Raw genomic sequence first — 25,336 nt, 5'->3', positions numbered from 1 at the left:
ACTATAAACCTATGAGGGCAAATACACAGAATGTCATCAGCATTTGCCCTCTACTGAAAATGAAAAATAATTTTAAAGCTCATTTCAAAATAAGTAATGTTTAAATATTTTTACAAAATGAAGTATATGAAGGAAACAAGCATACCTTTCTTAGCTTCAATGAATTTTCCATAGCTGTCAGGAAAATCTTCCTCAGATTTAGCTTTCTCTACAGGAGGTACCACCGCTTCACCTTCTTCATCATCATCTTCATTAAACCACATTTCTTCATCTTCATCCAATGCTCTTGCATCTCTTCGATACCTATCATGAGGTGTAGATGATACATTAAATATGCAGAGTAAAAGTTTACACAAACATATAAGGAAGCAAATTGTGGCAGAGAAAGAACAGTTGTGTAAAATCTTACCATAACCATATACGTCCTTCTCTTCTATGTTGCAGTATTCTTTACATGAGGGATCCTCCGCCGTGGGCGACCCAACGTCTGGCCAGTATACAACAGCCTAAGTACTGCTAGTATGTGGGACATTCCAAGTATGGCTTAGGAGTATGTCAGCCATAAAAGCGATGCCCGCACGTACACTTCTCAGAAGTGAATGCCCCAAGAGGAACACCGCTCCAAGAAACAAGGAGGTTATCAGACTTCCAGAACAAAAGAAGGCACCGGGGGAAGGAGGGAGGGATAGAATACTGCAACATAGAAGAGAAGGACATCTATGGTTATGGTAAGATTTTACACAAGTATTCTATGTCGTCCTAGTCCAATGTCTGAGTATTCCTTACATGAGGGAGAGTACTAAAGTTCAGGAGGAAACCTGGTAGGAGGAAGGACAAGATGAACTCTCAAGAAAGCTATGAAGAGTGGCTCTAGTAAAACCAGCTCTAGATCTGGAGATGCCAACCAACCTGCAATGTTTGGTGAAGATATGTCCAAACAGCTGCTTCTAGAATGGTGTAGTAGGGATTAAAAGTTTATCACCCACAGAGTCAGGGACAACATCTGCAAGTGTGGGTGTTGGAGAGTTCCTTTGTCTTGTGTCAGTAGGTCCACCTTGTAGGGTAACTTGAAGCGATAGCCCTTGGCTAGCTTGTAGAGTGTGGGGAACCAGTGGTGCCTTGGCCAGTAGGCAGTCACTAACAAGATTTTTGGTTTGTCCTTCAGGATTTTCAGGACGACTTTCTGAATCAGTGGGAATGGGGGGAAGGCATAAAGGAACTTCCCCTCCCAAGAGATGCTGAAAGCATCCACTCTCCATGCTAGAGGGGAGTAGGCTTTTGAGCAGATCATCTGCAGTTGCCTGTTCTGGGGGGGAAGCAAACAAGCCTATTTGTAGAGCACCCACCAGTGGACTATGTCCAGGAAGACCTCCTCTCTGTTCAGCATCCACTCGTACTGAGGTGACGAGGTCCTGCTCAAGAGATCTGCTTGGTGGTTGTCCTGTGAGGGGATGTAGGCCACCTGCAGGACTAAGTTGTGGAGAGAGGCTAGGTCCCATATCAGCAGGGTTAGTCTGCACAGCTGACAAGCCTTTGTTCCTCCCTGCTTGTTGAGGTACCACATAACTGTGGCGTTGTCAGTCACTATCAGGAGCATGCCTGGAAACAGAAGTGGAATAAAGGTTTTCAGTGCTAAGAAGACTGCTGCCATTTCCCTGATATTGATGTGCTTGGCCTGTAGAGAGGGATACCACTTTTCTTGAATCCTGTAGGAAGCCAGGGTTGCTCCCCAGCCTGAATCTGAGGTATCTGTATGCATTACTTGGGTTGGGGTAGGTGGTTGTAGAGGGATGCCCGGATTTAGTTGGACTTGCTGGATCCACCAGCTGATTTCTGCCTTTAGACAGGGAAGGAGGGGAATGACCTGCTCTGAGGGATGAAGATGTTGGGCACAAATGCTTTTGAGACACCACTGAATCTTGCGCATGTACATCCTTGCCAGTGGTAGCATGGGGATGGTAGCTGCCACTAAGCCCAGGAGACGGAGGAATTGCCTTGCCGTCACCTTCTGGGACACTAGGGTTTCCTGAAAGTGGGAGGTCAAAGAAAGAACCTTGTCCTGCGGGAGAGAGGCCTTCAAATTGTCTGTTCTGATTCTGCAGCCTAGGAAGATCTTGTCCTGGCCTGGGATCAGGGAGGATTTTGGCAGTTTGATGGTGAACCCTAGATTCTGCAGAAGGGACATGGTGAACTGTAGGTGCCTTGAGAGAGTATCTCTGGACTTTGCCAGAATCAGGATGTCGTCCAGATAAGGGTAAATCTGGATTCCCTGGGTTCTGCAAAAGGCAATTGCTGGGGCTAGTGGATAAACCAAAGGGCAAGGCAGTAAATTGGAAGTGAGAGGAAGGTCCAGAGAAACGTAGGAATTGCCTGTGAGAGGTCCTGATGGGTTTGTGCAGGTAGGTCTCTTTTAGATCTAGGGTGGCCATGAAAGTTTTTGGGGGTTGGGGTGGTGATTCTACTTGCAGCAGCTCAAAGTACCTCTTTTGGGTGTCAGTCATTTGGGACGTATCCCATTTAAAGTAATCCATTTTGGTGATGATCTCACCAAACATAATATCCTCAGGAGGAGAATCCCCTTCCACAGATACCAGTCATCAGGAGAGTAATATTCCTGGGGGGAGGCAATCTGGGACACACATGAGAATGACTCTTCTGAGGATGAGAATGAAGAATCATGCTCTTCCTCCCTGACTTGAGGGGTCATGGGTGGGAGGGAAGAAGCAGGAGGAGGCCTAGGGCTCAATAGAGGCAGAGTGGGGGGGGGGGCTGTGGCTGAAGGCCTGAGAGCCATAAAGGCCTGTATGAGGTCGGAGGTGAAGGCCTGCCAGTCTGGTGTTACTTCTGTAGAAGAGGAAATATGTTTAGTTTTCTGCTTCTTTTTGGCCGGAGTGGAAGCAGGGAGTGGCATGGCGTCGGGCATGGAGGCTAACAAATCCAAAGTCTGGATCCCAGTCGGAAGTACCCCTGAAACTGGTTCCCCCTCGACGGAAGTCGCTGTCTGGATAAGCTCAGAGGACATGCTGGTCGTTGGGCTGTGCAATGGCTTCCTCAAGGGACGTCTCTGCAGTCGACAGATCCGCCAAGTGTGCCTCAACCCCTAGCTTGGCACTTGGCGGTGCGTCGGTAAGCAGAGCAGCAGGCGAGGAAGGCCTAGGAAACCTAGCTTTCTTGCGCGGAGGTTCGGGTGCGGTCTCCGATACACGATCAATGCTAAGGTCTAACCGCTTAAGGCTCTGGTTTTCAAGGTAAAGGTTTAAAGCAGCCAGACAGCTGCATAGGGTCTTACGCACAAAGGATTGACAAATTGTGTAGGAGGAGTGATTGTGTTCCCGGCCTAAGCAAAAAACACACCTATCATGGGGGTCTTTATAAGGTATCTGGCTTTTGCATTGGCACTTTCCCTTTTTACCTGACATCAGCTAAAAGACTACAACAACCAAGCCTAAGCAATAACAATCAGCAAAATAAGAAAATAGAAACCCAACGGGTTACTTATCTTTTAAGATGCGACGTCTGTGAAGAAGCGATTGTACAATGCGAAGGTCATCTGCGGCTGAAAAGTTCTGAGGACTGTGCGTGCAGATGTCACAGTTAAGATCCCTGGTTTAAGGCCTACGTGTGACGTCCCACGCACACTGCAACAGCCAAGCTGAAGCTTTTGTATAGAAGCTGACGTATGAGTCGCCGGAGGGCTGAAAATCCCACTACTAGAATAATGCAACACAGGAATAGAAGGACATCAAAGGATCATATGTTATTAAATAAAGACATAGTGGAGAACTGTAAAAAGGGGAAGAATCTAAGTATGGCATGGACTGACTACAAAAAAGCATTTGAAAGTATCCCACACTCATGGATAAAAGAGTGCTTAAAAATGTATAACGTACACCCTACACTGATTGACTACATTATAGTGACCATTGAACAGTGACGGACTACTCTGCAATTAAGCCATGATAAAGGACAAATTATTATCCCAGGGATAAAAATTCAAAGGGGGACATTCCAGGGTGACTATGTCACCATTGACATTCTGCCTTGCCATTAACCCATTAAGCTGTTTAACAGCGTAGGCCATGGCTATAATTTGCCTCCTAGAAAACAACAAAGTGTAAAGACTTCTCAACTTCTCTTTGTCGATGATTTAAAACTGTATAGCTCATTAGATGAGGAACTGAAAGCACAACTGCAGGTTGTCAAAACTTTTTCAAATGATATAAGAATGCCATTTAGTCTGGATAAATGTGCAAAAGCAACCTTTAAAGCAGGAAAACTGCAGCACCTGGAAAACATCAGTTTGGGACAAGAATGTGATGTAAAAGAACTTGAGCAAGAGGGAGTGTACAAATATTTGGGAACTGATGAAGGATCAACAAAAAAACATGAACAAAAGTGAATAAAACTTAATACGGAATACTTTAGAACACTTAAATTAATCCTGAAAACAGCGTTGACATCTAGGAACAAAATTCAACAATTTGCACTTCCTGAACTAATTCACAGTTTTGGAGTGATCGACTGGCCCCAAAACGTGTTTGGTAGATTAGATAAGAAAACAAGGAGGATGCTTCATGCTCACCAAATGACTTATAAAAATCAGTGTATACCAAGATTATGGATTCACTAGACAATCTCAATGTACTGAAATGTCGAATTTCAGTACGTCGAGACCGAATAGTGGAAAATGCAGTTACCCGAAAAGTAGTTTTGTACCTACCATAAATGTAGATGTTCGAGTGTTCACACTGCTGCAGTCATCACACTTGGGTTATCCTGCTGTCAGGCGGTCCCGCAGTCGGCCAGAGTTCCAAAGTCTTGGTCAGAAATCGGTTGCCGTCGTTTCTTCCCTGACGTCAGTGTTACAAACAGTTGATCAGTTTTCCTGAAAGCTTTTGTTTTGTCCAATTAGAAGCGCAGCTGCCTGTGTATGTCCAAAAAATGCAGAAGTTTCTCCCCTTTATTTTGGGGGTTTGGATAAAAAGTAGCCAAATGGATGGTTTGGTTAAGAGCCACACTAGATACCACCTTTGGTATGAAGGTAGGGTTTGTCCTTAAAGATACCCTGTCCTGATGAAAAATTATAGAAGGTTCCACTGCCATTAATGCCTGTAGTTCTGAGACTCTTCGTGCTGAAGTTACTGCCAGGAGCAGAGCTGTTTTCCATGACAAAAATTTTAGAGCGGCTGTATTGCCTGGCTCAAAAGGTGGTAGGGTCAGTTTTTCCAAAACGAAACTGAGGTCCCAAGTTGGTGTTGGTGTTCTCCGGGGCGGTCTTATGTTTTTAGCCCCTCTGAGGTGCTGCTTTAGCAAGGGATGAGAGAATAAAGGAGGATCCATGTTGTAATGTGCAGAAATGGCAGCGGCGTGAATCTTAATTGATGAAAAGGATAGGCCTCTGTCCAGCATCTCAGTTAAGTATTGTAAAATCTGAGGAATGTTTGGAACAAGAGGGTCAAGGCTGTGAGCTTGGTTCCAGGTGCAGAATCGCTTCCATTTTTCTGAGTAAGCTTTCCTGGTGCTAAGCCTCCTGGCCTCCAAAATGACATCCATAACAGCTTTAGAGAAAGGTGTTGCCTGTTTGACTAAAGTATCTGCCATGCAGCCAGGTTTAGGGTTTTGAGCTGACCGTGCAGGATCTGATTGTTTTGTTGAGTCAGAAGGTGTGGAATTTGGGGCAAAATCCATGGTGGGCCCCTAGCCAAGTTCCTTAAGATAGGGTACCAGTGCTGGCGTGGCCAGTCTGGAGCAATCAGGATCATCTGTGTTTTTTCTTATCTGGCTTTTAGGAGTACCTTTGAAAGGCAGTGGTGGGAAGGCATAGACTTTTAGGTTTTTCCAGCTGAACAGAAGAGCATCCACTTTCCATGCTTGTTTGTGATAAGTCCTTGTGCAGAATTTTTGCAGTTGCAATTCAGAGGGGAGGCAAAAAGATCTATGTCTGGGCATCCCCATTTTTGTGTTATGCTGAAGAATTGTGGATTCAATTTCCATTCGTGAGGGTCCATGATATTTCTGCTTAGGTCGTCTGCCAAAGTATTTTTCTTTCCTGGCAGGAATTGTGCTTGCAGGTGAACTTGGTACGTTAGAGCTGTGTTCCACAAGGTCATGGCTTGCCTGCATAAGGGATAAGAATGAGTGCCCCCTTGTTTGTTTATGTACCACATTACTGTGGTGTTGTCTGTCTTTAGTAATAGTTGTCCTGGATGTAGAAGGTCCTTGAAAGCTGTTAGGGCATTTTGAACAGCCAACATCTCTTTTTGAATGATGTGAAGATGCATCTGGTCTGTGGTCCACTTGCCCTGAATGCATTTTCCTGCCATGTGTGCTCCCCAGGCGTACTCCGAAGCATCTGTTGTTAGAGTTTGCCTGCTGTGGGTTGGGTAAAAGGCTGACCCCTGTTTAGGTGACATGCCTGTGCCCACCATCGAAACTCCTGTTGTAGGCAGGGAATTATTGGAATTACTGCTTCTAGACTGTGAGAATGTTGAGTCCAAACACTTTTTAGGTACCATTGTAATTTCCTCATATGCAGTCTGGCATACAGTATTAGTAGTATGCAGGATGCCATGAATCCCAGGGCCTGCAGAATTTTTCTTGCAGGGAGATGGGACGTTTTTGCCAGTAGTTGAAAATATTGAGTTAGTTGCATTTGTTTGTCTGGCGTGAGGTAAGCCATCTGGGCCGTTGTATTTAAGCTGGCACCCAGGAATGTAATCTGTTGTGAGGGCACTAGTTTTGACTTCTTTTCGTTTACTGTGTTCCCTAGAGAAATTAGCAACTTTTTCACAAATGCCAGATGCTGTAGAAGAATGTCCTTTGTCTCTGCTTGAATGAGGCAGTCGTCCAGGTATGGATATATTTGAATTCCTTTTTGTCTGCAGAATGCAATTACTGGTGCCAGGCACTTTGTGAAGACCCTGGGCGCAGTAGATAAGCCAAAGGGCAGTGCAGAGAATTGGTAGTGCATTGTACCAGCTTTGAATCGGAGGTATCTTCTGCAATTTTGTCTGACAGGGACATGCAGGTATGCCTCTTTGAGATCCAGAGTAACAAGCCAAGCCTTCTTGCCCAGCATGGGTAGAAGCTGCTGTAATGTCAACATTTTGAATTTTGGAATATCCAGGTAAGTATTCAGAATTGAAAGGTCCAGTATAGGCCTCCATGCTTTGTCCTTTCTGGGGACCAGGAAGAGTCTTGAGTAAAATCCTTGTTCCTGTTGTGGTACTTTTTGTATAGCTCTCATGTCCATGAGGGCTGAAATTTGTTTTTGTGCCTCTGCCCATTGATTTTGTGGCAGGTCTGGCATTCCTTTTAGCTTTGGTAAAGTATGGAAGTGGAATCTGTAACCTTGAGACACAATATTCAGGACCCATTTGTCTTGGGTGATTGTTTGCCAGTTTTGAGAAAAAAAGTGCTAGTTTTCCCCCTAAGGGGGCTTCCAGAAGGGACGTGCTTGGCGTACGCAAAGGAAAGCCATTGTGACCGTTTCCTGTAAGGTTGAGACTTGTCCTCACCTCCTTTTGGGGTTGAGGTGCCCCACTGTCGTTGTCTGTTTGAGCCTTGGGGTTGAGATCTGCCTCTTGGGCATCTGTATCTGCCTCTCTGTGGCCTGTCTGACACTGGAAAGGACCAATTTATTGTTGGCCAATTTCTGCTAAACCGAGGTGGCTGTACCTGTAAGAAATCCTTGACTGTTTGCATAGATTTAGCTTTATCCTCCATTTTCTTTAACACCTCTTCTGCCTTAACACCAAACAAGGTATCATGTTGTAAAGGAGCATCCTATAACTTTGCCTTAACATGATCGGGTAAACTCTGTTCTTTTAACCAAGCATGTCTTCGAATAACAGAACCTGTAACTGCGGCTCTACAAGAGGCCTCTAAAGAATCAAAACCACATTGCAGAGTATGTTTTCCCACGTGTTCAACTGCATGCAATAAATCCTGCATTTCTTTACAATCAGGCGCTTCTGAGCTAGCAAGCATTTTCTGTTTTAATTGAGCCATTAAATATTGTTGGTACTTAAGCATGTGAAACTGGCAATTTAAAGCTCTTACTACTAAAGTTGCAGACGTGTATACTTTCTTCCCCCATCTATCCAAAGCTCTGGAATCTCTGTCAGAGGGTACTGGATTTTTTGCAATGGAAGCCTTAACCCCTTTTGGACCCTGGGAAATAGTTTCTGGATCAGCAGAAGGGTTTTTGTAAAGAAACTTGTGAGAGTCAGGGACTCTATAATACCTATCTGGCTTGGCTAGAGCAGGGGGCAAAGAGTCAGGAGATCAGCTGGATTCAGAGAACACATCATCCACAATGTCTAGCACAGGCAGAATAGCCAGGGGCCTGTGCTGAGCCAATAAGAGGAAATCCCTGAGCCTTTTCTTGGATTCTGAGTATTCCTGACTTTCCCAATGGAAATGTTCCCTCATGGTATGTAAAGTTTCCCCAAAAGAGTAATCCTCAGGAGGAGAAGCTGAAGGGATAGATTCCTCAGTATCAGAGTGCTCATAGGGGGGTAAAGAGTATCCCTGGTCTGAAGAGGAATCAGAGGAAATGGAAACCTGATCAGAGGAGTCATAGTCTGTATCCTGCCTAGGCCTTTTCTCAGGAGGGGGATGGGAACCCCTGATTAGAGTAATGAGGTCTTCGGCCATTTTAAGCATCTCTTTCTTAGGCATGGAGGACTGTCCAGGAGAATGCTGTACTTGTTTCTTTGTCTTTAATGGTACCTTTGTCTTGGCTGTTGTTTTAATATTACGTTGTGATAGTCTGAAAACACCCTCAGAAGCCGGTGCCTGCTCAGCGGCTCCAGACCCATCTGAGGGAATAGTTTCCATAGGCCCAATACCTTGAGTTTCCAGAGGCCTAGATGTCTCCACGTGGGAGTCGGAAGCGGCCTGTGGCTCTGAGGTAGTGGGTGTCAGGGGCTGCGAAAGCGCCTCACTGAGAACCGGCGACTGGCCTAGAAGAGGTTTCGTCATCGGTTTTGGACCTTAAATGTCTGTCTTTATCCTTGTCTTTGCGTTTTTTCGTTACTGAGGTCGTCGGCTGATCCGACGGCATGGTATAATTGAACCTTCGGCCAAAGTAGTTAAAGCAAAATCAAAACGTCTCTTTATAGTGCATTTGTTGAATCTAGCACAAAACCGACAACTAGTGATGTCGTGATCAGGGCCTAGGCATGGAATACAGTAAGAGTGGAAGTCCTTATGAGGTATTTGCTTCCCACAAGAAATACAATTATTAACTTTTTCTGACATCAGTCTGAGGCAAGAAAAAAGGTTTCCCCAACGGGGTACTTAGCTTTATTGAAGACTTCGGATCTGAAATTCGACTTTGAAAATCTCAGGAGTCGGCCGACCGGCACTTGCGAACTGCTTCGGGCAACGTGCGGCAAGAAAGACTGAAGAAAATGGCGTTGGCTGCATATTATATACCCCTGGCGCAGTGACATCAGGGAAGAAGCGACAGCAACCGACGCCGGACCAAGACTTTGGTACTCTGGCCGACTGCAGGACCGCCTGATGGCAGGATAACCCAAGTGTGATGACTGCAGCAGTGTAACACGATGAACATCTGCACTATGCCTAATGCGGAAGTGTCAAATCCGCCGATATCGTGGTGTCGCGTTCATGACGTGTTGTGCAATTTGTGGATTTATCTGGGGTTTCGGTAAGTGATGTGTATGTGAGGGTATTGGGTAGGGATTTTAGTGTGTGTGTTTGTGTGTGAGCGAGTGTGTGTGTGGTGGTGTTTTTTGTGTGTTTAGTGTGACCTCGGAGTTAGATTATATAAGTAGGGGGGTTGGAGGGCACAGCCCCCCACATAGGGCGTGCAGAGAGACTTGCCCCCCTGCTTATAGGTAGGTTAGGTGTGTTTGTGTGTGTTATGTTTGTTTTAGTGTAGTTAGGTAGGTGTATGTGTGTGATTATGTGCTGGTTTGTGTGTTTGTGAATGGTCGCAGTTGTGGTATTCGTGATTTTGGGTTTTCGTGTATGTGGGTTTTCCACTATTCAGTGTTGAAATACTGAAATTTGACATTTCAGTATTTCGAGATTGTATAGTGAATCCCAAGATTATATATTCCCTGTTCCAAAGGAGGGATGGGCCTCCTTGAAACTTTTTACATGTACAAATCTGCAATCATGGGACTCCACACATTATCTCCTGAGCTCACAAGACTGAAACGCAGTGAAAGTTTTGAAACATGAGGAGAATAAATCTAAGACGACTTCTCTGCTTAATCTAGCAGAAGCATATCGGTGTCAAGCAGAAATTGAAATCAAAGCAAAATTAGATAAAAATCAGGCGGCAACTGAATGTGCCAAAAAAAAAAACAAAACAAAAAAAAAAGAATATAAAGTGAAGGACCAGAGGAGAAGGCAAGAAATGTGGAAAATGCATAAATAGTTGCAAGTGTAGAAAACGTCTGGAAGAACCTCATGTTGATCAAGAACGAATGCAGGAATGGTTAAGGAGAGATTAATTCAAACCAAGAGATTAAAGGTTAATTTTGGTGGCCTAAGATAGTGGGCTACATACACTCTGGTTTATAAAGTCCATTGAACATGTGGGAGAAACAGACAAATGCAGGTTTTGTAGAATTGAAACAGTCGCAAACCTCCTTGCTGGTTGTGAAATACTAATTGAAGAAGGATTGTACACTGAAAGGCATAATAATGTGGCAAAACTGTTGTAATGGGGATTGTGCAAACATTATGGTATTGAAGTGGCTGAAAAACATTGAAAACATGAGCCACAGAAAGTACAGTTGTGTACACTTACCATAAATGTAGATGTTCGAGTGTATTCACTGTTGCAGTCATCACATTTGGGTTATCCCTGCCAGGGTAGCCCTCAGCCAGCCCATATACCAGAGGCTTAGTATTTCTTCGTCGCTTGCTCTCGCTTCAGGACTGACGTCAGGTTGTCAGTAGTACAAAGTAAGGCAGCCGACGCCATTACATCAGATTTTCTTGCCCTAACCTGTCAGGAGCCCCCAAGCAGGAGTCAGGTTCTGCTGGAAGAACCCTACCAATAGAAAGTAAATACCAATATGTCCCTTGCAAGGAAAGAGAAGAAAAAAAGAGGGGGTGGAGGGAGGGAAAAGTACAGTTTTGTACCTACCATAAATGTAGATGTTCGAGTGTTCACACTGCTGCAGTCATCACACTTGGGTTATCTGCCGTCAGGCGGTCCCCGCAGTCAGCCCGAGTTCCAAAGTCTTGGTCCGGCATCGGTTGCTGTCGCTTCCTCCCTGACGTCAGTGCGACAGGGGTATAAAAGAGGCAGCCAACGCCATTTTCTTCAGTTTTTTCTTGCCCCAGATGTCAGGTGCCCTCAAATAGGAAGGCAATACATAATCCTAAGTAAATAAGTAGAAAACAATAGCTACAGCTGTAAGCAAATACACCATATAGAAATACATCTTAGAGATTGTATAAACAGTGAGCTATAGATAAAACCCAGGTAAGAAGAGGGGAAGGTGGGAGGGTAACCTGGACTGCAGCAGTGTGAACACACTAACATCTACATTTATGGTAGGTACAAAACTGTACTATGTTCATTGTGTTACACTGCTGCAGTCATCACACTTGGGTTGAATCCCAAAGCTAAGGCTGGGCGGTTGGTACTAAACAGGGTTTGGAGAAGCTAGTAGGCCCTGCAAAACTGCAGTGGCAAAGCCAGCTCTGGTTTTTGAGTATAGAGGTAAGTGGTAGTGCTTGGTGAAGGTGTGCACTGAATTCCAAGTTGCAGCTTCCAAAATATCCTTGGTTGGTACCCCTCTGAGGAAGGCTGCTGATGTTCCTGTAGCCCTGGTGGAATGACACCTAATGTTACCAGGTACAGGTTTCCCATGGTGTGTGTAGCAGAAATGGAATACAATGTCCTATCCATTTTGAAATAGTCTGTTTTGATATAGGCTTTCCTTGAGATCCTGCTGCATAGGATACAAAAAGCTGATCAGATTTTCTGAAAACCATTGCTTTATCCATGTAGAAACGTAATTGCCTGTGAATGTCCAAAGAGTGTAGGAGCCTTTCCCCTTTATTCTGGGGGTTTGGATAAAAGGTGGGTAAATGAATGGTTTGGTTACTGGATACTACCTTTGGCATAAAGGAAGGGTTAGTTCGTAAAGAGACTCTGTATTGATGAAAAATGATGAAAGGCTCCACTGCCATTAGGGCCTGTAGCTCTGAGACTCTTTGTGCTGGTTATTGCTAGCTGCAGGGCAGTTTTCCATGATAAAAATTGTAAATCAGCTGAAAAAGCTGGCTCGAAGGGCGGTAGTGTAAGTTTTTCCAAAACAAAATTGAGGTCCCAAGTTGGTGTTGGTGCTCTTCGGGGCGGTCTTATGTTCTTAGCCCCTCTGAGGTACTGTCTTAATAATGGATGTGAAAAAATAGGAGGATCCGTGTTGTAATGAGCTGAAATAGCTAAAGCGTGGATCTTTATAGACGAAAAGGAAAGGCCTTTGTGCAATATTCTCAGTTAAATATTGCAGAATCTGAGGAATATTTGGGACAAGAGGATTTTGGCCTTTAGCCTGGTTCCAGGCGCAGAATCTTTTCCATTTGTCTGAGTAGGTTTTCCTGGTGCTGGGTCTCCTGGCCTCCAGAATGACATCCATAAAAACTGTAGAGAGAAGTGTTGACTGGTTGTTTAGATAATCTGCCATGCAGCCAGATTTAAAGTCTTGAGCTGGCTGTGTAGAATCTGATTGTTTTGCTGAGTCAGCAGGTGAGGAATTTGAGGTAAAATCCATGGTGGGCCTTGAGCCATGTTCCTTAATATTAGATACCAGTGTTGGCATGGCCAGTCTGGAGCAATGAGTATCATTTGTGGCCTCTCTAATCTGGCTTTTAGCAGCACCTTTGCCAGAAGAGGCAGTGGAGGAAAGGCATACACTGTTAGTGTTTTCCAACTGAAGGAGAGGGCGTCCACTTTTCAAGCTAGTGTGTGGTATTGTCCTTGTGCAAAACTTTCGCAGTTGGTAGTTTTGGGGGGAGGCAAACAGATCTATGTCTGGGCTCCCCCATTTTTGAGTTATCATTGTGAATACTAGTGGATCTAGTTTCCACTCGTGAGGATCCATGATATTTCTGCTTAGTTCGTCTGCCAATGTATTTTTCTTTCCTGGCAGGAATTGTGCTTGTAGTTGAACTTGGTAGGTCAGTGCTGTGTTCCACAAGGTCATTGCTTGCCTGCATAGGGGGTAGGAATGTGTGCCCCCTTGTTTGTTTATATACCACATCACTGTGGTGTTGTCCGTCTTTATTAGAAGTTGTCCTGGATGTAGGAGGTCCTTGAAAGCTGTTAGGGCATTTTGTACAGCTAGCACCTCTTTTTGATTGATGTGGAGATGCATTTGATCTGCAGACCATTTGCCCTGAATAAACTGTCCTGCCATGTGTGCTCCCCAGGCGTAATCCGATGCTTCTGTTGTCATTGTTTGCCTGGCTGTGGGCAAGGTGAAAGGCTGACCCTTGTTGAGGTGACACGCCTGAGCCCACCATAGAAACTCCTGTTGAAGGCAGGGAATTAGTGGTATTATTGTTTCCAAGCTGTGGCTGTGTTGAGTCCATACGCTTTTCAGGTGCCATTGTAATTTCCTCATATGCAGTTTGGCATATGGTATTAGTAGTATGCAAGATGCCATGAATCCCAAGGCCTGCAGAATTTTTCTTGCAGGGAGTTGGGACTTTGTTTCCATCATTTGAAAATACTGACTCAGTTGTCCTTGTTTGTTTGGTGTGAGATAAGCCACCTGGGCTGTTGTATTTAAGCTGGCACCCAGGAATATTATCTCTTGTGAGGGCACTAGTTTTGACTTCTTTTCGTTTACTGTGTACCCTAGGCAACTTAACTTTTTTACAAACGCCAGATGCTTTAGAAGAATGTCACTGCTCTCTGCTTGAATCAGGCAGTCGTCCAGGTATGGATATATTTGAATTCCTTTTTGTCTGCAAAATGCAATTACTGGTGCCAGGCACTTTGTGAAGACCCTGGGTGCAGTAGATAAGCCAAAGGGCAGTGCAGAGAATTGGTAGTGCATTGAACCAGCTATGAATCTGAGGTATCTTCTGCAATTTTGTCTGATAGGGACATGAAGGTATGCCTCTTTGAGGTCCAAAGTAACAAGCCAAGCATTTCTTGCCCAACATGGGAAGGAGCTGCTGTAGTGTCAACATTTTGAATTTCGGAACATCCAGGTAAGTATTTAGAGTGGAAAGGACTAGTATGGGTCTCCAGGCTTTGTCCTTTCTGGGGACCAGGAAGAGTCTTGAGTAAAATCCTTGTCCTTGTTCCTGCTGTGGTACTTTTTGAATAGCTCTCATGTCCATGAGGGCTGTAATTTGTTTGTGCGCCTCTGCCCATTGATTGTGTGGCAGGTCTTGCATACCTTTTAGCCTTGGTTAAGTGTGAAAGTGGAACCTGTAACCTTGAGACACAATATTCAGCACCCATTTGTCTTGGGTGATTGCTCGCCAGTTTTGTGAAAAAAAGTGCTAGTTTCTCCCCCAAGGGAGCTGCCAAAAGGGAAGAGTTTGGCATTGGAAGGGGGAAGTCATTGGGACTGTTTCCTGTAAGGTTGTGACTTGTCCTCACCTTCTTTTGGGGTTGAAGCACCCCACTGTCATGGTCTGTAAAAGCCTTGGGGCTGAGATCTGCCTCTTGGGCGTCTGTATCTGCCTCTTTGTGGCCTGTCTGACACTGGAAAGGACCAATTTTTCGTAGGCCAATTCCTGCTAAATCTTGGTGGCTGTACCTGTAAAAAATCCTTCACTGTTTGCATAGGTTTTGCCTTATCCTCCATTTTCTTTAATACCTCTTCTGCCTTAACACCAAATAATAAAATATCTTGCTGTAAAGCAGCATCCAATAATTTTGCCTTAACATGATCTGGTAAGGTTTGTTCCTTTAACCAAGCATGTCTTCGAATCACAGATCCTGTAACTGCTGCTCTACAAGAAGCTTCTAATGAATCAAAACCACATTGCAAAGTATGCTTTCCCACTTGTTCAGCTGCATGCAATAAATCCTGCATTTCCTTAAAATTAGGTTGTTCTGCACTTGTACTCATTTTCTGTTTTAACTGAGACAGTAAATATTGTTGATATTTAAGCATGTGAAACTGGCAGTTTAAAGCCCTTACTGCTAAAGTTGCAGAGGTGTAAACTTTCTTCCCCCATCTGTCTAATGCTCTAAAATCCCTGTCAGAGGGAACTGGATTTTTAGCCGTGGAGGTCTTTACCCCTTTGGGACCCTGGGAAATAGTTTCTGGGTCAGCAGCAGGGTTTTTATAGAGAAATTTGTGAGAGTCAGGGACCCTGTAGTACCTGTCTGGCTTGACAGGGGCAGGGGGTAAAGAATCTGGATTTAAATTGGATTCAGAGAACACATCGTCTACAATATCCAACACTGGCAGAATAGCAAGGGGCCTGTGCTGAGGCAATAAAAGAAAGTCTCTGAGACTTTTCTTGGATTCTGAGTAATCCTGGCCCTCCCAATGGAAATGCTCCCTCATGGTATGTAAAGTTTCCCCAAAAGAGTAATCCTCAGGAGGAGAGGCTGAAGGAATTGATTCTTCAGCATCAGAGTCCTCATAGGGGGGTAAAGAGTATTCCTGGTCTGAAGAGGAATCAGAATATATTGAAACCTGGTCAGATGAATCATAGTCTGTATCCTGCCTAGGCCTTTTATCAGGAGGGGGATGGGAACCCCTGATCAGAGTAATTAAGTCTTCGGCCATTTTGAGCATCTGCTTTTTAGGCATGGAGGCCCGTCCAGGTGAATACTGTACTTGCTTCTTTGTCTTTAATGTAGTTTTAGACTTGGCTGTAGATGCAATGGTAAGTTGTGAAGGTCTGAAAACACCCTCAGAAGCCAATGCCTGCTCAGCGGCTCCGGACCCATCTGAAGGGTTGGTCTCCGTAGGTCCAACACCTTGAGTATCCAGAGGCCTAGGCAACCCAACGTGGGAGTCGGTCGCAGCCTGCGGCTCTGAGGTAGCGGGTGTCAGGGACTGCAAAAGCGCCTCACTGAGAACCGGCGACTGGCCTAGAAGAGGCTTCGTCGTCAGTTTTGGGCCTCGGATGCCTGTCCTTATCCTTATCTTTGCGTTTTTTGTGAATTCCGGTCGTCGTTTGTTCCGACGGCATGGTATAAATAAACCTTCGGCCAAAGTAATGGCGAGCAAAATCAAACTGACGTTGGGTTGGGAGGGTGACCTAATGGTTAAGGTGTTTGCCTTAAAAACACAAGGTGCAGGGTTTGAGTCTCACAAAGGATAATTGGGCTAGGCTTAAAATGGCTCGCAAGGGCAGTTAGCCTAGTACTAACCTATGAACCTTAATAGTGCGTTTGGTAAATCTAGCACAAAACCGGCAACTAGTGACGTTGTGATCTGGACCTAGGCATGGAATACAGTAAGAATGAAAATCCTTATGAGGTATTTGCTTCCCACAAGAAATAAAATTAACCTTTACTGACATCGGTCTGAGGCAAGAAAAAGTTTCCCCAATGGGGTACTTAGCTTTATTGAAGACTTCGGTTCTGAAAATCGAAATTGATATCTCAGGAGTCGGCCGACCGGCACTTGCGAACTGCTTTTGCTTCGGGCACCGCGCGGCAACAAAGACTGAAAAAAATGGCGTCGGCTGCTTCTTATATACCCTTGACGCACTGACGTCAGGGAGGAGGCGACAGCAACCGACGCCGGACCAAGACTTTGGAACTCTGGCCGACTGTGGGACCGCCTGACGGCAGGATAACCCAAGTGTAATGACTGCAGCAGTGAAACACGATGAAAATCACTTGTTCCAAATATCCCTCAGATTTTGCAATACTTAACTGAGATGCTGGACAAAGGCCTATCCTTCTCATCAATTAAGATCCATGCCTCAGCCATTTCAGCTCATTACAATACGGAACCTCCTATTTTCTCTCATCCACTGCTAAGACAGTACCTTAGAGGGGCAAGAAACATAAGACCCCCAAGGAGAGCACTGATACTTACATGGGACCTCAACTTTGTTTTGGAAAAACTCACACTACCTCCTTTTGAGCCAGCCAATACAGCTGATATAAAATTATTTTCATGGAAAACTGCTCTGCTCCTAGCAATAACTTCAGCAAGAAGAGTCTCAGAGTTACAGGCATTAATGGCAGTGGAACCTTTTATCATTTTTCATCAGGACAGGGTTTCTCTAAGGACAAACCCAACATTTATGCCAAAGGTAGTATCCAGTGTGGCTCTTAACCAAACCATTCATTTGCCAATATCCAAATCCCCAGAATAAAGGGGAGAGACTTCTGCACTCTTTGGACATACACAGGTAGCTACGCTTCTACTTGGACAAAACAAAAGCTTTCAGAAAAACTGAGCAACTGTTTGAGGCATATGCTGCAGGATCACAAGGAAAGGCTATCTCAAAGCACACTATTTCAAAGTGGATAGGACACTGTATTCATTTCTGCTATGCACAGCATGGCAAGTCAGTGCCTAAGAATATTAGGCCACATTCTACCAGGGCAGCAGCCACTTCAGCAGCCTTTCTCAGAGGAGTACCAACCAAGGATTTTATGGGGGCTGCAACCTGGACTTCAGTACACACCTTTACCAAGCATTATCACTTACCTCTTTATTCTAAATCCAGAGCAGGCTTTACCACTGCAGTTCTGCAGGGCCTCACAGCCACTCCTAATCCTATCTAGACCCAGCCGCCCTACCTCAGCTTTGGGATTCAACCCAAGTGTAATGACTGCAACAGTGAAACACGATGAACATAGTACAGCTGTGTACCTACCATAAATGTAGATGTTCGAGTGTATTCACTGTTGCAGTCCAGGTTATCCACCCTCCACCCCCCTTTCTTTGCTGGGACTTATTTAAACTTCTCTTCCTATACAACCTATGTGGTGTATTTTCTTGTAGAGGAAGGTATTGGTTTTTATTTTACTGTATGCTTTTATAGGCAATATGTATTGCCTTCCTTCTTGGGGGCACCTGACATCTGGGGCAAGTAAAACTGAAGAAAATGGTGTCGGCTCCATCATATATACCCCTGGCGCACTGACGTCAGGGAAGAGGTGACAGCAACCGACGCCGGACCAGGTCTTTGGAATTCAGGCCGACTGCAGGTAGCCTGCCAGCAGGATAGCCCAAGTGTAATGACTGCAACAGTGAATACACTCGAACATCTACATTTATGGTAGGTACACAACTGTACTTTTCCACTCGTGAGGATCCAGAAGGTTTCTGCTTAAATTGTCTGCCAGAGTATTTCGTTTTCCTGGCAGGAATTGAGCTTGAAGATGTATTTGGTAAGTCAAAGCTGTGTCCCACAGTGCTATGGCTAATCTGCAAAGGGGGTATGAGTTCGTGCCCCCCCCTGCTTGTTTATATACCACATGACCGTGGTGTTGTCCGTCTTTATCAGTAGTTGTCCTTGATGAAGTAAGTCCTTGAAGGCTGTCAGGGCATTTTGAACAGCTAGCATCTCTTTCTGGTTGATATGTAGATGCATTTGTTTTGGGGTCCATATGCCCTGAATGCATCTTCCCGCCATGTGGGCCCCCCAGGTATAATCTGATGCATCTGTTGTTAAGGTTTGGCTAGCAGGGGGTAGAGTGAAGGCCCGCCCCATGTTTTGGTGACAAGCCTTTGCCCACCATAGAAACTCCTGTTGTAGGCAGGGAATGAGAGGAATCAGTTTCCAGACTGTGACAATGGTGACTCCATAAACATTTTAGGTACCACTGAAGTTTCCTCATATGCAGTCTTGCATATGGAATCAGTAGGATGCAGGATGCCATGAAGCCCAAAGCCTGCAGAATTTGTCTTGCAGATAACTGGGTTTTTGTTGCCATCAGTTTGAAGTAAGCAGTCAGTTGCCTTTGCTTGTCTGGCATGAGGTAAGCCATATGGGCAGTTGTATTCAAGCTTGCACCCAGGAATGTTATCTTTTGAAAGGGTACCAGTTGTGATTTCTTTTCTTTTATTGTGTACCCTAGGCATGTTAGAAGCCTTTTCACAAATGCCAGGTGTTGAAGAAGAATGTCCTTGTTCTCTGCTTGAATAAGACAGTCGTCCAAGTAAGAATATATTTGTATACTTCTTTGTCTGCAAAATGCAATTACTGGTGCCAGGCACTTTGTAAAGACCCTGGGTGCAGTAGATAAGCCAAAGGGCAGTGCAGAGAATTGGTAATGCATTCAGCCAGCCTTGAATCTGAGGTATCTCCTGCATGACTGCCTTATTGGGACATGCAGGTATGCCTCTTTTAGGTCTAATGTCGCCAGCCAAGCATTCTTGCCCAGCATGGGCAGAAGCTGCTGCAAAGTCAGCATTTTGAATTTTGGAATGTCCAGGTATGTGTTCAAAATCGATAAATCCAGTATTGGCCACCAGGCCTTGTCCTTTCTGGGTACCAAGAAAGTACAGTTTTGTACCTACCATAAATGTAGATGTTCGAGTGCTAATACAGCTGCAGTCATAACAGATGGATTCTCCTGCCATCAGGCGGGTCCTCGGTCGGCCGAATTCCAAAGTCTAGGTCCGGCGTCAGTTGTCGTCGCTTCTTCCCTGACGTCAGTGCGACAGGGGTATAAAGGAACCAGCCGACGCCATTTTCTTCAGTTTTTCTTGCCCCAGATGTTAGGTGCCCCCAGAAGGAAGGCAATACATGAATTTGTGTAATAATGCAGTGCAATATAATAAAAATACAGTAGTTGCAAGCAAATACATCATAAATGAATACCCCAATCAGGTTGTATGAGGATGTGCTAGCCTATAGGCCTGTCCCAAGAGGGGAAGGAGGGAGGGAAACCTGGACTGCAGCTGTATTAGCACTCGAACATCTACATTTATGGTAGGTACAAAACTGTACTATGTTCATCGTGCATACAGTTGCAGTCATAACAGATGGGTAGAATCCCAAAGCTAAGAAAGGGGTGGTAGGCACTAGGTGGAACTAGGAGGAGCCAGAATGCCCTGCAAGACTGCAGTGGCAAAGCCTGCTCTAGATTTTGAGTATAATGGTAGGTTGTAGTGCTTGGATAAGGTATGCACAGAACTCCAAGTGGCTGCTTCCAAAATATCCTTGGTAGGGACTCCTCTGAGGAAGGCTGCAGAGGTGGCTGTGGCCCTGGTGGAATGAGTTCTAATGCCTGTAGGTACAGTTTTGCCATGAAAGGAATAGCAAAAGCGTATGCAGTGGGCTATCTATTTTGAGATTGTTTGTTTGGAAATTGGCTTTCCTTGAGCTCCTACCGCATAGGCTACAAAGAGCTGTTCTGATTTTCTGAAAGGCTTTGTTCTGTCCAAATAATAATGCAGTTGTCTGTGGATGTCCAAGGAATGTAGTAATCTCTCCCCTTTGTTTTGAAGATTAGGATAAAAAGTAGGTAAATGTATGGCCTGATTTAAAGCTACCCTGGATACCACTTTAGGCATAAAGGATGGGTTTGGTTTGTAAGGAAACTCTGTCCTGATGGAAGATGACAAAAGGTTGGACAGCCATGAGAGCCTGTAGTTCTGAAACTCTACGAGCTGAGGTGATAGCCAGAAGGAAAGCTGTTTTCCAGGACAAATATTGCAAATCTGATGAGGCAGCTGGCTCAAAGGGAGGCAAGGTCAGTTTTTCCAAAATGAAATTAAGATCCCAAGCAGGTATTGGTTGTTTCCTTGGAGGTCTTAAATTCTTAGCCCCTCTGAGGAACTGTCTTAAGAGAGGGTGAGAGAATAAAGGTGGATCAGTGCTGTATTCTGCAGAAATGGCTGAGGCATGGATTTTGATGGAGGAGAAAGAAAGTCCACTGTTTAGCAGTTCAGCCAAATATTGTAGTATTTGAGGTAAATTCAGTTTTCCAGGGTCCTGGCCCTTTTTCTCATTCCAGACACAAAAACGTTTCCATTTTATGGAGTAAGCTTTTCTAGTTGATGGCCTTCTGGCCTCCAAAATGACATCCTGCACCTCCTTGGAGAGTAGGGCCTGCTGTGATGCTAAGGAATCTTCCATGCGGCTAGATTGAGTGTTTTTAGCTGACTGTGAAGAATTTTGAAGCTGTGCTGAGTCAGAAGAAGAGGCATTAGAGGCAGGGTCCATGGTGGGGAATGCGTCAGGCTCCTCAGGAGTGGGTACCAGTGTTGCCTTGGCCAGTCCGGAGCAATGAGGATCATCTTTGGTCTGTCTGTTCTGGTCTTCAATAGAACTTTGGGCAGCAGAGGAAGAGGTGGGAAGGCATAAACTGTCATTGATGTCCAACTGAAAGAGAGAGCGTCCACTCTCCAGGCCTTTGGATGGAAGGTCCTTGAGCAGAATTTTGTCAAATGATGATTTTTGTGGGAGGCAAAGAGATCTATGTCTGGCCTTCCCCATTCTTGGATTATTTCTGTAAAAACTTTTGGATGCAACTTCCATTCGTGTGGATCTGTCATATTCCTGCTTAGGTTGTCTGCCAGCGTGTTTTCCTTGCCTGGCAAGTACTGTGCTTGTAGTTCCATTTGTAAGTCCATGGCCATGTTCCAAAGTAACATGGCCAGTCTGCATAGGGGGTAAGAATGTGTTCCTCCCTGCTTGTTTATGTACCACATAACTGTGGTGTTGTCCGTTCTTATCAATAGTTGACCTGGTTGTAGAAGGTCCTTGAAAGCTATAATAGCATTTATTACTGCTAGCATTTCTTTTTGGGACCATTTGCCATGAATGCACCGATCTGTCATGTGCGCCCCCCCCAGGCGTAGTCAGAGGCGTCTGTTGTGATGACTTGATTTGCTTGAGGCTTGCTGAATGGAAGACCTGTGTTTGTTTGACATGCTTGAGCCCACCACAGAAATTCCTTTTGCAGACATGGAATTAGTGGTATTATTGTTTCCAAACTGTGGCTGTGTTGAGACCATATGTTTTTCAGGTACCATTGTAGTTTCCTCATATGCAGCTTTGCACATGGGATTAGTAAGATGCAAGATGCCATGAATCCCAGAGCCTGCAGGATTTTCCTTGCAGTCAGCCTGGTGCAATTTGCTAGTGTTCTGAAGTATTGACTTAGTTGCCCCTGCTTCTCTGGCGTGAGGTAGGCCATCTGGGTGTTTGTGTCCAAATTGGCACCCAGGAAAATTATCTTCCGAGTGGGTATTAGCCTTGATTTCTTTTTGTTGACTGTGTATCCCAGAGAGTTGAATAACATTATTACATAAGCCAGATGTTTCAGAAGAATGTGCTTGCTGTCCGCTTGGATCAGGCAGTCGTCCAAATAGGGATATATTTGTATCCTTTGAAGTCTGCAGTAGGCAATTACTGATGCCAGGCATTTCGTGAATACTCTGGGCACAGTAGACAAGCCAAAGGGCAATGCAGAGAACTGATAATGGGTTGAACCTGCAAGAAATCTGAGGTACCTTCTGCAATTTTGTCTGATTGGGACATGCAGGTATGCCTCCTTGAGGTCCAATGTTACCAGCCAAGACTCCTTGCCCAGCATGGGAAGAAATTGCTGTAGAGTGAGCATCTTGAATTTTGGTACGAGTAGAAATGTGTTTAGGATGGATAGATCCAAAATAGGTCTCCAATCTTTTCCCTTCCTTGGCACCAGAAATAGCCTGGAATAAAAACCTTGACCTTGTTCGTGCATAGGTACCTCTTGAATAGCTTCCATGTTTATGAGATCTGTAATTTCCTTTGTGCCTCTGCCCTTTGATTGTGTGGCAGGTTTGGCATGCCTCTCATTTTTGGAAGGGTGTGAAAATGGAATTTGTAGCCTCTGTTTATAATGTCCAGGATCCATTTGTCCTTTGTGACAATATGCCAATTTTTTGAAAATAATGCCAGCTTTCCTCCTAAGGGGGCTGCCATTTGAGACCTGGTTGGCATGCAAAGGCGAAAGTCATTGGGTTTGCTTTCTGAAAGATTGCGAGTTGTCCTCACCACCTCTGTGTAGGAGCTTGCCATTGTCTGCCTCTATACGATCCTTGGGATTGTCCTCTGCCCCTCTGGCACCTGTATCTGCCTCTCTGGGGTCTGTCGGTGGCAGGAAAGGACCAGTTTTTGGAAGGCCAATTTCTACTAAAACGTGGGGGTTGAACTTGTAGAAATTCTTTCACAGTTTGCATTGATTTAGCCTTTTCCTCCATTTTCCTTAATACCTCCTCAGCATTAGCACCAAATAGTACATCCTTTTGAAGAGGGGCGTCTAGTAATTTAACTTTGACATGATCAGGCAAGGCTTGTTCCTTGAGCCAGGCATGCCTACGTATGACTGATCCTGTAACAGCAGCTCTACATGAGGCCTCTAGAGCATCAAAACCACATTGTAAGGTATGCTTACCCACTTGTTCTGCACTATGCATCAAATCCTGCAACTCCTTCAAGTCTGGTTGTTCAGGTTGTGACATTTTACTTTTCAATTGTGATAACAAAAACTGTTGGTATTTTAGCATATGAAACTGACAGTTTAAGGCCCTCATGGTTAAGGTAGCCGAGGTATATACCTTTTTTCCCCACCTTTCTAAGGATCTGGAATCTCTCTCTGAAGGCAATGGATTTTTAGCAATGGAGGCCTTAACTCCCTTGGGGCCCTGTGAGATGGTCTCTGGGTCAGCAGCATGGCTTTTGTATAGAAATTGGTGCGAGTCAGGGACCCTGTAGTACCTGTCAGGCTTAACTGGAGCTGGAGGTAGAGAGTCCGGGTTAAGGCAGGCCTCCGAGTAAACATCATCTAGGATGTCCAAGACAGGAGGTATAGCCAGAGGCCTGTGCTGAGGGAGCAAGAGAAATTCCCTGAGCCTTTTCTTGGAATCTGAATAATCCTGGCCTTCCCAGTGGAAGTGTTCCCTTAAGGTATGCAAAGTTTCCCCAAATGAGTAATCCTCAGGGGGGGATACAGAAGGGATGGACTCCTCCGCATCAGAGTCTTCAAAAGGGGAGTAAGAATGTTCCTGATCATCAGAGTGCTCTGAAATAATGGAGCCCTGATCAGAGGAGGGGGAATCTTCCTCCACTCTAGGCCTTTTGTCCGGAGGGGGCTGAGAACCTCTGATAAGAGTGATTAAATCCTCAGCCATTTTAAGCATCTGTTTCTTAGGCATGGGGCCTGGAGATGGACCCTGTGTAGCTTGTCTCTTAGAGGGCATGGTTGCTTAAGATTTTGTGAAAGCCTTGATGGAGAAAGAAGAGGAAGGTCTGAAGACACCTTGAGTGGAGGTGGACCTGTCCACATTCTGAGTTTCAACGCCAAGAGTGGCTTCGGTATCTGTAGTCGGGGTGTGGGCCGAGGAGCCTGCGACCTCGGGCACAGGAGACACAGTCAAAGACAGGTCGTCGGTAGTCAGGGGCTGCGTAGGCGCCTCGCTGAGAACCGGACCACGTGTGGTCGGCTTTGGCGTGGTGTCGGTAGAGGCCGCGGACCTCGTGTGTCAGTCCCTGTCTTTGCGTTTTTTAGACAAAACCGGAGTCGGAGTATCCGACGACATAATATAGTTAAATGCTTTCCCAAAATAATGCTGAGCGAACTCCGCCAGACGCTTAATAGTGCGTTTGTTGAATGTAGCACAAAAGCGACAGACTGAGACGTCGTGGTCTGGGCCTAAACAAGGTATGCAGAGGGAATGGAAATCCTTATGCGGTATTTGCTTCCCACAAGAAATACAATTATTAACTTTGTCTGACATCGGTCTGAGGCAAGAAAAGTTTCCCCAACGGGGTACTTAGCTTTTAAGAAGACTTCGGTTTCCAAATTTTCGTAATCTCAGGAGCTGGCCGACCGGCACTTGCGAACTGCTTCTGCTTTGGGCACCGCGCGGCAAGAAAGACTGAAGAAAATGGCGTCGGCTGGTTCCTTTATAACCCTGTCGCAGTGACGTCAGGGAAGAAGCGACGACAACTGACGCCGGACCTAGACTTTGGAATTCGGCCGACCGAGGACCCGCCTGATGGCAGGAGAACCCATCTGTTATGACTGCAGCTGTATGCACGATGAACATTAGTCTTGAGTAAAAACCTTGTCCTTTTTCCTGTTCTGGTACTGGCTGAATGGCCCACATATCCATGAGGGACGTAACCTGTTTCTGGGCCTCTGCTCATTGATTTCTTGGCAGATCTGGCCAACCGTTTGCCACTGTCAGAGTATGGAAATGGAATCTGTATCCCTGTGATACTATGTTTAGCACCCACTTGCCCTGGGTTATTAACTGCCAATTTTGAGCAAAAAGTGCTAATTTCCCCCCTAAGGGTGCTGCCAAAAGGTAACTGCCTGGGGAAGTCATTGGGACTGTTTTCTGTACGTTTGCACTTTATCTCCTCTAGATTTAGAGGTAGAAGCGCCCCATTGCTT

General features: G+C 45.2%; 1 protein-coding gene across 5 annotated transcripts in view; it reads right to left on the bottom strand.

Annotated features, from left to right (window-relative positions):
* Nucleotides 1–25,336, bottom strand: part of PPP4R3B (protein phosphatase 4 regulatory subunit 3B) — a 2,189,617-nt gene that overhangs the window by 326,565 nt on the left and 1,837,716 nt on the right. For all 5 annotated transcript variants that reach the window (XM_044055224.1, XM_044055233.1, XM_044055261.1 and 2 more), the window contains one exon: nucleotides 146–303. In XM_044055224.1, coding sequence (XP_043911159.1) covers nucleotides 146–303 — 158 coding nt within the window. The remainder of the gene's footprint in view (nucleotides 1–145; nucleotides 304–25,336) is intronic.

This window comes from Protopterus annectens, chromosome 1.part2 (assembly GCF_019279795.1).
Source record: "Protopterus annectens isolate FY-2018-M chromosome 1.part2, PAN1.0, whole genome shotgun sequence".
Taxonomy (NCBI): Eukaryota; Metazoa; Chordata; order Ceratodontiformes; family Protopteridae; genus Protopterus; species Protopterus annectens.
The sequence above is the reverse complement of the archived record's forward strand: the minus strand, read 5'-3'. Positions and strand labels throughout refer to the sequence as shown.